The 10,684-nt window shown below is 63.0% G+C and overlaps 2 protein-coding genes across 2 annotated transcripts; one reads left to right on the forward strand and one right to left on the reverse strand.

Annotated features, from left to right (window-relative positions):
- The first annotated feature begins 2,222 nt into the window (after window positions 1-2,222).
- PCYOX1L (prenylcysteine oxidase 1 like) lies at window positions 2,223-5,439 on the forward strand. The gene is made up of 6 exons (XM_033006791.2): window positions 2,223-2,313; window positions 2,627-2,833; window positions 3,325-3,499; window positions 3,587-3,798; window positions 3,898-4,038; window positions 4,616-5,439. The coding sequence occupies exons 1-6, from the start codon at window positions 2,223-2,225 to the stop codon at window positions 5,272-5,274; spliced, it is 1,485 nt and encodes a 494-aa protein (XP_032862682.2). The 3' UTR covers window positions 5,275-5,439.
- A 539-nt stretch (window positions 5,440-5,978) lies between these two features.
- Window positions 5,979-8,278, reverse strand: IL17B (interleukin 17B). Its single transcript, XM_033006143.2, has 3 exons — window positions 8,202-8,278; window positions 6,963-7,249; window positions 5,979-6,750 (listed from the first exon to the last, which is right to left on the reverse strand). The coding sequence occupies exons 1-3, from the start codon at window positions 8,220-8,222 to the stop codon at window positions 6,495-6,497; spliced, it is 564 nt and encodes a 187-aa protein (XP_032862034.2). The 5' UTR covers window positions 8,223-8,278; the 3' UTR covers window positions 5,979-6,494.
- Window positions 8,279-10,684: the final 2,406 nt, after the last annotated feature.

Consider the following 10,684-nt stretch of genomic DNA (forward strand, 5'->3'; position numbering starts at 1 on the left):
CGGTTTTTCTCCGCAGCGACAGTGAGAGTTGAGAGTTTTCAAACCACGGCCACCGCCATCTGCAGAAAAGCATCGGAGCTTGTGAGCGAGGGGAAGAGCATTTTGCTTACAGCACGGTATTGCAGAATGCCCGCAAGCAGAGCGTGTTCTGCCGTGAGAGGGAGGCGGTCGTGAGCGGCGCTGACCTGGCCTCCTAGGAGCCTCGATGCGTGTACAGCCAGATATCTTGTCGCCCACAGCCGTGGTGAAATCTGGCCCGTTAAGTAAGAGCTTGTTAAAACCTGAGGCATGCTGCAAAGTTAGTTGTGTGCTGTGTTTTAAGCAGCTTTGGGAACACTGCCCTCCCATCCTGGTGGGTTGATCCGGCCATTGTAAGGATTTGGGTGAGCTGAGCAACAGTAGTTTTTGTCTGTGTGTCGTCCGTCTGTCTGTCCCCCCCCCCCAAATGTTCACACCTGAGTTTCTAGGTTATGTGTGCTCCCCCATGCAGGGACTCTGAAGAGGCTCCTGGCTGGGGGAGAGGAGGGGGCCTGAGCTTGTGTTGTGTTTCTTTTGAGACAAAGTTCAGATGAAGGACTCTCAAACTAAATTTCATCACTTGGTACAGAGCCAGCCCTGGGCTACAGCAGGCTCTGGGGCTGTAATTACGTGTCCTACCTGTTCCAGCGTTTTTGCTCAGTCTTCGCTATCCTTTGTAATCTGAGTAGCAGCAGGCTCCCAGATGGGATCTCCATGGCACAAGCTGCTTGCTGTCGGGCACCTTGTTTTGCCCAGGGCAGAAAGTGCAAGCAAAAGCTCGAAATGCCCTCGTGCTGATGCAGGAGCCGTGCAGGATCCAGCCTGCTCCCCTCAGCCGGGTGCTGAGCGCCGGGTGCCGTCACCCACGTGCAGACGGAGCGCGCGGAAGCAACGCGCTCGGGCAGCACCTTGGCCCCCGCTCTGCCCAGCAGTGCAGCCCCCAGCGGGGTGAGGGCCCCCCCGGGGGCAGCTCCTGGGTTTGGGCCCTTGGCTCTCGCCGTTGGGCTGGTGGCGAGGGGGCTGCTGCCGAGCGCGGCGGGGGCTGCGCAGCGGCTGCGGGAGGGGCAGAGGGCACTGAGACTCCTCGCCGGGGCGGTGCCGGGGGGGGCTCGTGGGCCACCCCGCAGCACTTGCAGGTGCTGATGTTAGCGGTCGCAATCGCGAATAGAACTTATCTACACCCAGCAGATAAGCAGGCACTTCTTTATTGCAGCGCTGGGGAACACGGGGGATAGCTCCGCCAAAGACGTGTTCGTCGATAGGTACGAAGCACAACATATTTATACACTTTTTCAGCAGAGTCATAGTTACATAAGATCAATAATTCCATAACGTTTAAGCTGACCTTTATAATGATTGGCTTTTAGTTACCTCTCCCTACCTATATTCCTATTCTACAGAAATCATTGGTCATCCTCACTAATTGATTTAAATAGAATGGGGGGAGGGCAATGATTAGGATATTCATGTTATTTCTTGGAAATTATTATCATATGCAAATGTCTCCGACGCATGCGTGGTTATACTGGATGGGGGTCTCTGGTGGTCGTTGATAGTCTTCATCACTGTGTCTGCTGATTGAACTCCATCCTTGCGCGTGCTCATTCCACCTTTGGTTAATGTTCACCTCTCCCTTGCCCAATCTTTCCAACCAAACCAGTTTTCCTCAGGTACCTATTGTTTCAAGTCAAGATCCATAACCAGTACCCATTGCGTTAATTCAGAGCCCATGACGATTCTTACAATGTTCAAAGCACACAGCATACTAGTTGCTTAATCCTAAGGGCCTTAGTGTACCTTATATTTTCAGAGCTACTGTAGCTTCATGTTAAATCAAAATCATACTTTTAAACTAAAATCAAAATAATATTCTAGGATTCAAACTATTTCATTCCGGTAGCTGCAACGCGGAGGGTCTCCCCTGGCTGGGCGGGAGGTTAGCCCAAGGCCTGCTTTTACGCTGCTGTTCTCTCCGGTGAGCCCGGCGCTGCCCCCCGCGCCGCTTCCCTGCCGGCTCCGGGCACCCATCCCTCCGGCTCTGCGGGACCCAGCTCCGCTCCCCGCCAGCGCCGGGGCGGGCCCGGCTCCGCTCGCCGGCGGCGGGTGCCGGCGTGGGGCGGGGCGGCAGCGGGGGGCGCGGGGGCCGGGCCTGCGGTGAGGGGCGGGCGCTGCCGGGCCCCGCTGGCCGCGCCGCCGCCCGCGCCATGGCCCCGCCGCCCGCCGCGCTGCTGCTGCCGGCCCTGGCCGCCCTCCTGGCCGCGCCCGCCGCCGCCCGCGCCCCGCCGCGCAGCATCGGTAGGAGCGGGGATGGAGGGGGGTACGGGGCGGGGAGGGGGGCACCCAGCCCGGGTACCGGCAGCACCCGGCCTCCTGCCTGCCTGCGGGGGGGGGGGGCGGGGGGGGGGAGCTCCGGTACCGCGCCGCGGCGGGAGATAGGCTGCGATGCACCCCCGCTCCATCCCCGCCATCGCACGCAGCGCTGGCCCCTTCCCCCCCCCCCCCGCATCCCCCCCCCCTCCCCGGGAGCCCGGGCGGGGGGCAGCGGTGCCCCGCTGCTCTCTCGGGGTGCGCTGCTGACCCGGCCGCCCTCGCCCCTCTCCGCCGGCAGCCGTGGTGGGCGCCGGGCTGGGTGGCTCGGCCGTCGCCTACTTCTTGCAGCAGCACTTCGGGCCGCAGGTGCAGCTGGACGTGTACGAGGCGGGGGGCGTGGGGGGGCGGCTGGCCACCGTCACCGTCAACAAGCAGCAGTACGAGAGCAGGGGAGCCTCCATCCATGCCCTCAGCCTCCACATGCAGGACTTCGTCAAGATCCTGGGTGAGCACGTGCGTCCCAGCACTCGCGTGGCCTCCTTCCCCCAGCTGGGGGGCTGGCGTGCCCCTGGGCTGTGGGCTTGGGGCAGTGGGGAAAGCTGCTTCCAGTCCACATCGACACCCCAAGTACGGGGCGACCCCCTCACTGTCCCTGCGCCCCCAACCCTGTTGTGCCCTGAAAGAGAAAGGGATGGGGTGGCCCAGCAGAGCGTCAGGGTAAGGGGTCGTGGTGGAATTAGTGTGGGGGGGGGTTTGTTCACAAAATCTCACCAGTTTGTCCCAGTAGGCAGCAGCAGCAGCTCCGTGGGATGCCCCAGCTTATAGGATCCGGCTGGGGTCTCAGTGCCCTGGGGTCTCACACTCCCTGACGCTCCTCCAAGAGCATCTTTTCCCACATCCCCACTGCGGTGGTGTTTGGCAGTGGCCTTTCCCAGCTGGCCAGCCCCAGGGAGACGTGCGAGCCCAGCAGGGCCGGGGCCCCTCTGCTCCCTGCAGGCCTCAAGCACCGGCGCGAGGTGGCCGGGAAGAGCGCCATATTCAGCGGGGAGCACTTTGTCCTGGAGGAGACCGACTGGTACCTGCTCAACCTCTTCCGGCTCTGGTGGCACTATGGCATCAGCTTCCTGCGCCTGCAGATGTGGGTGGAAGAGGTGATGGAGAAGTTCATGAGGTGGGAGAGCCCAGAGGGCGAGTTGGGGGGATGCAAGGGGGGTCTTCCTCGGCACCGGGGCATCACCCGTGCTCCCGTCCCCTCCAGGATCTACAAGTACCAGGCACACGGCTATGCCTTCTCCAGCCTGGAGGAGCTGCTGCGCTCACTGGGGGGTGACGCCTTCGTCAACATGACGCAGCGGTCGGTGGCCGAGTCCTTGCTGGAGGTGGGCGTCACACAGCGCTTCGTGGACGACGTCATCGCGGCCGTCCTGCGTTCCAGCTACGGGCAGTCGGTGCTGGTGCCTGCCTTCGCAGGTGAAACCGGGGTCCCCCTCTCCTCCCCGTGGGACCCTCCTTCCCAGCATCCCCTCCACGGGCAGGCTGTTGAGCCGCCCCTCCTCTTCCTCTCCCCAGGAGCCATGTCGCTGGCAGGGGCCCAGGGCAGCACCTGGGCGGTGGAAGGAGGCAACAAGCTGGTGTGTTCAGGTCTGCTGAAGCTGACCAAAGCCAACGTCATCCCGGCCAGGGTGACGGGCGTCTCTCTGCACAGCTCAGGTGAGCCTGGGCACGGGGTCTGCTCTGGGTGCCACCGGCCTGAGTGTAGGTCTGGGTGCACCCGCGCGGGAGGCTGGTGGTGGCAGCACGGCGATGCTGGTGTAGAGACGGAGCGGTGGGAGGCTGGAGAGCATCCTGGTCCTGGTAAAGCATTTGGGTGAGGGCCCAGGGGTCTGTCCGTCTCCTCCCCTTGTCTGATCCAGTGGGTGCCCTGCAGTACAGTTCCCTCCTGAGGTCCCACAGGTCTCTTCTATGGCACCATCCTCGTTAGAGGCTCCCCCACTCGCCACAGCAGAAGGTCTGGATACCTGGGGTTTGGGGGGTGGGCTGTGCTGTCCCAGTCCTCCTGGCCCTGCTAGGCTGGGCTTCTCCGGAAACTTTCTCCCACCAGCTTGCTAAAATCTTATTTCCACTGCCCTAAAGCATCAGCAACTCATCCATAACCATCAGATACTATGGTCCAGCACCGGTGTGTACTGGAAAAGCGGGGGGTGGAGGCCATGGTAGAAAAAAAGAGGACAGGGCAATACCACCTGAGGCTCAGGGCTACTCCTAACTGTCCACCATCTCTTTTCAGAGGGGAGAGCCCTGTACCAGGTGCACTACGAGGGCAGTGAAGGGCAGGGCTCAGCTTTCTATGACATGGTGGTTGTGACGACTCCCCTGCACCCCAGCAGGAGCAACTTCACCTTTGAGAACTTTGAACCGCCCATCGCTGACTTCCCCGGGGCCTTCCAGCCTTCCGTCACCTCTGTGGTGCACGGCTACCTCAACTCCTCCTACTTTGGCTTCCCCGACCCCAAGCTCTTCCCCTTCACCAGCATCCTCACCACCGACACCCCTGACCTCTTCTTCAATGCCATGGACAACATCTGTCCTGTCAACATCTCAGCAGCTTTCCGTCGCAAGCAGCCCCAGGAGGCCGCGGTGTGGCGTGTCCTCTCCCAGCAGCCGCTGGACAAGCAGCAGCTGAAGACCCTCTTCAGGTCCTACTACTCGGTGCAGGTGACAGAGTGGCAGACGTATCCCCGCTACGATGCTGCCAAGTCCCTCCCACCCATCGTGCTCCATGAAAACCTCTTCTACCTCAGCGGGGTGGAGTGGGTGGCCAGCTCCATGGAGATGATAGCGGTAGCGGCCAAAAATGTGGCCCTGCTGGCTTACAACCGCTGGCATCAGGACCTGGAGAAAATCGACCAGAAGGACTTGATGCACAAGGTGAAGACTGAGCTGTGACGCCCAGGGGAGGCGGTGGGCTGGGAGCTGCTGTGTGTAGTAGCCTGGGGAGTACTTATTGCCTTGGGGACACCAGGGGGTTGGGGCTGGGGGAGAAGGGGCAGGCTGTGTCCCGGATGACTTGAATGTGTGTTGCCTTCAGGAATACAGTCCCTGCCCAGTGTTGCTGTGTGTCTGTGCTGCGTGCCTCAGTTTCCCTGTTTCCCCTCCCCAGGCTCTACTGGAAAGGGACCTGTGCCTTTTCCTCTGAAAAAGGGTCACTGTGCATCTGGTTTCGGGAGGGACATCAGGGGGCTTTCAAGAATGAGGCTGGCTGGCATCGGCAGCAGATGGGTCCCCCCTGAGCTGCCTTCCTGGCTTTGCCCCCCGGACACGTGGTGGTAGGGCTGGCCCCGGCTGGGGGGGGAGGTCCCGTGGCCTCTCCCATGCCACACGTGCGTGGAGCCTGGCCACGCGTGCCCCGGGGAGGGGCGTGCAGGGTGGGCTGTCGCAGGTCCTGGCTTGCAGGGGGGTGCCCAGACTTCCTTGAGCAGGGGCCTCAGCTGTGTTAGGGGAGGGGGGGCAGAAAAGCCTTGCTGGGAGAAGGCTGGACAGCACCCACACCCCGGCAGGCAGGGCCAGAGGGGCAGGGTGACAGGCCAAGGCAGGGGTGGCTCGGCTGGGGACCAGCGATGCGCTTTATTGAAGACCTCAGAAGTCTCCCAAACCACCGTCCGCTTGCCCCGCTCCCCGCGCTGCCTGGCCCAGTGCAGAGGAACTTGTAGGTGGACTGGGGAGAGCTGGGTGCTCCCGGAGCTGTTGTACTGATGGAGCGAAGGCAAATGGAGACTTTGGGGAAGAAGGAAGCCTGATCCTGGCCAGCTGGAGGGACCAGCAGACAGCTGTCTCCCTCTCTCTGCGAGCCCACCCTGCTGAGCTCCTCCTGGGAGGTGAGGGAGCTCGGGGCAGCATCTCGCTGTGAGGACAGCCATGGGACTGCCTAGCTGGGTGACGTGCAGGGGCTGTCCCCACGCTGGGTGTCCCCAAACTGGCTGCTGAAGCTGATGGAGTCTGCCGGGGAATTTTGGGGAGCTCTTGGAGCTGCCATCGCCTTGCACAGGGGCTCTCCTCACCTTGATGCTCAGCGGGGTCACCCTCTCCCAGAGGGCTGGGCAAGCTTGGGAAGCAAGAGCAAGCTGGTTAGATGCCCACGGGTAGCTGCAGGGGTTAGCTTTGCAACCTCAAAAGATGCAGGTGCAGCCCACAGCGATGGTCTCCATGACCATCTGGTACTTCTTGTGACACTTCTTCCCGGAGGGCTTGTGCCCCACCTCACCCGGCACCTGGCAGAGCAGCCGGCGGACGGGCAGCCGGCTGTAGATGGGAATGCTGGCCATGGTGCGGTCCTCCTGCATCGTGAAGGGGTTGATGCAGCCTGTGCAGAGGCATCGGGCCTCGGGGATGTCTGCCGGGATCCGCGTTGCGTCGTGGTTTATGCTGGAGGAGAGGGAAAGCAAGACGAGGCTGGAGCGACGGTGGGGGGCAGTGGGCAGCTGGGGGCGGGCAGGGCAATGCCTTCACAGGGTGAAATGGGGTGCTGCACCCCCCAGCAGCCACTGCAGGCCCGGGATGCTGCTGCCGTGGCCGCCGCAGCACTTGCTGGCACGGAGCCACCGTGCATGTCCCTGAGGTCCCCGCTGCAAGCTCACCTGTAGGCCCAGGGGGACAGGCTCCTGCGGTTGGACCTCCAGAGCCTCAAGTTGACCCGGCACTTGGTGTCGCCCGGCTCAGAGCTGTTCCTCAGCTGGCCCACCATGTCCTGGATGCTGCGCTCGTAGTCTGCCATGGTGGTGTAGGGGTCGTCCGGGGCCCAGGCGAGGGCAGGGGCAGCCGTGGGGGGCTGTGTCAGGCCCCTTCTCCTGCCCTTTGCTGCCTTGCTTTGGTCCTTCGCTTCAGGAACCAGGACCATGGCAAAGGTGAAGATGCAGAGGAGAAGCTGAGGAGGAAGGAGGATGGTGCATGGCTGCCCACGCCACAGGGCTGGCGTGGAAGGGGAGCCCTCCCACCTCCCATGGGTCGCCCAGTGATGGCAGGACCACGTTGACTTTAGGGTGGCACATGCAACCCCCGAAGGGCAACGCTGGCCTGCGGGCGAGACCCGTAGAAGCACACGAGGGCAGTTTGCAGGGGTGGTGGGCACACGGTTGTGGTGAGCCCCTAGCCAAAGCCCCAGCTGATATACGTGGCTGAAAAGCCCATCTCCCTGGTTGCAGCTGGGAATTTACGTTGCCCAAAGTGTCCCTGCCCATGTTGCCTGGGCTGTTCCCCGTCCCTTCCCTGCCCACTCGAGGCGGCTGCATGCTGGGAGGGATGAGCACACCCTTAGATCAGGCTGTACCTGGGCAGCCTCCGGTTTAAAAGGAGCTTTAGAGATGAGACAGTCAAGAATGGGATCTTTATCCAAACCCTCCTCTCCCTCCCTCTGTGCTCTGGGGACGGTGAGAGAGAAAAGAAAGATGCTTTTTCCTTTCCTTCTCCCTCTGGCCTTGCAGGTCTGAGCTCGCGTGTGCTGACACCCGGCAGGCTGCCCAGCGGCAAACAAAGTTGCTTACTGTAGTCCTGGTCCCTGCTATTCGTGTCCCTACAGCCAGCCGCAGGCAGCCCCGCAGCCCTGCCCGGGGGTGTGCGGTGCCCCAGGGCAGCCACCGCTCAGCCGGGGCTGTTTTCCCCCTCCGGTGCCGGACTGTCCGCTCGGACTGTCGCAGCTTGGCTCTCTGAGGCTGTTGCATCCTCGCCGTGCCAGGCGTGGGAGCAACGGGCCTGGCAGATCACGGCATGCCTCTCCAAAGCAAACAAACCCAGGTAGCCACCCGTAAACAAGCGTGCAAATAATTATATTAAAGAAGGAAAACAAGAAGCGAGCCCTGAGCCACCGTGCAGTCACCTACCAGGTTTGGAGCCCACTCCATCGCCGCTGTCCTGCAGTGTGGCTGGCACTGGCGAGCTGGGGAGCTAAAAAGGGAAAGCCCCAGCCCCCGGCTCCGCTCTGCCGGAGGTGTGTCCGGTCCCCGAGGTGCCAGGGAGCCTCGGCGCCGGCGGGGCGGGGGGCCAGCGTGGTCTGGGACCGGGCCACCAGCCGCCTGCCCGGGCGCTGGCTCCACCTGCGGCTGTGGCTGTGGCCGGTGGCGAGTCCCCAGTGGAGTGGGCGGCCTGGAGGGGCTTGCTGGGCAAAACCCTGCCCTGGGGAGGGGGTTTGGGTTCTGGTGGTGCCACCGGCGAGGTCACAGCCCTGCCAGGGCCGGGAGGGACGCTGCTGCTGGGCTAGGGGAGCAAGGGCTTGCGGGGAGGACTGGGGGTGGGCTGCGTCCTTTCAGCAAGGTGTGCGGGTAGCCTGGGGCTGTCCGGCTGTCCCTGTGGGGACAGCTGAGGGCCTGCTGTCACCCATGTGCCACCACCAGCTCTGCTGTCCCCAGGAGCCACCAGACCCTTCTGCCCAGCAGTGAGGCAACAGCGCCCATCAATTCCTGCACCCCTGGGCTGTCTGTCCCCAAACGCTTCCTCTCCCGCTGTCCTCAAACCTGTGCCCAACCCCGGGCGGTGGGCACGCACCAGCTCTGCTCACAACTGGTCCCGGGGCCGGGCCCCAGAGCTGCAGGATGGCGGGTGTTAGTGGGGGGGTGCTCCCCCCCCGCCCCTGCGGTGCTGCCCTGGCTTCCCGGGGCCGAGCATTGGGATGCGGGGTGCTGCGGTGGGGGAAACTGAGGCGGGAGAGATGCCGGCTGCGACGGCTCGTCCCGGGGACAGGGGAGAAGGGGCCTCTCTCGGGAGGGGGGACTGGCCTTGGGAGGGGGCTGGGGGCCGCGGCAGCCCGGCACTGCAGCCCCCCTGCCCTGGGCTGTCCCTGCCCCCAGGCAGCCGCTGTGCCACACGATGGTGCTGTCCTCCACCCAACCGCGCCGCCAGCCCGCCGCCCTTCCCCGCTGCATCCCTCCTCCGGCAGCTCCCACCCCTCCGCATCCCTCCCTCCCTCCTCTGCCAGCCCCAGACGGCCGTGGGACGCGGGGGTGCCCGGTGCTGTTCCCCACGCCCACGGACGGCAGAGTCTGCCCTACTCCTTTGGAGGGGCCCTTTACATCGTTGGGGCTGCTGCCTCCCCCTTCCTCTCTCCCTCCCCAGCACCGCCAGCTTTTGGGGCGACACTAGATGTTGCGTTCCCCTCTGCCTCCCCACTCACTGTACAACCCCAGGGGTCTGAAGGCCCTTGTGCTTTGTAGGGTGGTGGAAAATCTTCACCTCCTTTTCCCAGTCCATGAACTAGGCCTCTAGAAAACCCCACAAATAGGATAAAACTCACTGCACCCCCAACTCCCACTGCCCCTCTCCTCCTTCCAGCCCTACCATCCCTGGGATGCAGCTGGGAACACAGCTGGTTGCTCCCACCCACAAGGGAGTCCCAGCCCACGCTAGCATCCCCAAGGACAGCCCCAACACAGCATTTCGGGGGCTTTTCCATCCCCTCGAATGAGGTCTGATGCTGTACATGGAGCACAGCACGTCCCTTTTGTCACCTTGGGGACCTGGCTGTAGCAGGGGCCCTGCAGCCACCTGCCTTTGCAGCACTGGGTGGTACAGCAGAGCCCAGCCCTCTGCCACCAGCCTCGTCTGGGGTGCTGAGCCTGCACCCCAGCGATTTCATCCCCTATTCCGTGATGCCCCAAGAGGGGCCAGTGAGCAGTCCTGGGCCTGGGGCACCCGGCGGGTGCTGGCCGCCTGCGTGTGCCGCGGCCGCCTGCGTTGTGTCAGCACTCGGCAATGCTGTTTACACATGAGAGAGGCTCAGAGGCATCCGCTCCGGCAGCCAATTACCCAGTTTTGATCTTTTTTGGTGAAAAGGAAACCAGAGCTTTTCAGACATGGCCAAATTTGATAAGCTGGGAGAGGCGGGGGCGGGCGCGGGTGTCTTTTCCCCACCGGCCTCACACAAGAGAAGGGGCTGGGGTGCATGGGCGGCTGGGTCATGGCCAGACCCTGCCTCCCGGCTGGGACGGAGAGGTGGCTGGTGGGCTCTGTGTGCCCGTGCTGGCCGTGGTGCCGTCCCTGTGGGAGTGGGGTGTGCTGCGGTCAGCCCCACGGGGGAAGGTGAGGGAGACGGTGGATGAGGAAGGGCAGGAAACCCACACACATCTTCCCTGGGTGTGGGTTACCCAGAGGGGAGAGGGGATGTGCCTCTGGGTTTTGTATGTGCTCATCTCTGCTACGTCCCCATCAATTTGCCCCGCTGCCATGGGAAATTTGTGTGGAAAGTAGAGTCTGGAGACTGAGAGCAAGTCCCCAAACAGGGCAGGAGGGGCCTTGAAGACAGGTTCTACCTGTCCCCAGTAAACACAGGTGTGTATTTCCCAGGGTAACCATCCCGGAACCCTCTGCCAAG

The sequence above is a fragment of the Tyto alba genome, unplaced genomic scaffold, assembly GCF_018691265.1.
Source record: "Tyto alba isolate M040663 unplaced genomic scaffold, T.alba_DEE_v4.0 Super-Scaffold_17, whole genome shotgun sequence".
NCBI lineage: Eukaryota > Metazoa > Chordata > Aves > Strigiformes > Tytonidae > Tyto > Tyto alba.

Excerpts from the sequence above, each read along its gene's own strand:
- PCYOX1L (XM_033006791.2), top strand. The coding sequence starts at position 2,223 with ATGGCCCCGCCGCCCGCCGCGCTGCTGCTGCCGGCCCTGGCCGCCCTC. Across the intron at positions 2,314-2,626 it reads CGCCCCGCCGCGCAGCATCG|CCGTGGTGGGCGCCGGGCTG; the intron begins GTAGGAGCGGGG and ends CTCCGCCGGCAG. Across the intron at positions 3,500-3,586 it reads GTGATGGAGAAGTTCATGAG|GATCTACAAGTACCAGGCAC; the intron begins GTGGGAGAGCCC and ends CGTCCCCTCCAG.
- IL17B (XM_033006143.2), bottom strand. The coding sequence starts at position 8,222 with ATGGAGTGGGCTCCAAACCTG. Across the intron at positions 7,250-8,201 it reads TGGAGTGGGCTCCAAACCTG|CTTCTCCTCTGCATCTTCAC; the intron begins GTAGGTGACTGC and ends CTTCCTCCTCAG. Across the intron at positions 6,751-6,962 it reads CTGTCCCCCTGGGCCTACAG|CATAAACCACGACGCAACGC; the intron begins GTGAGCTTGCAG and ends CCTCTCCTCCAG.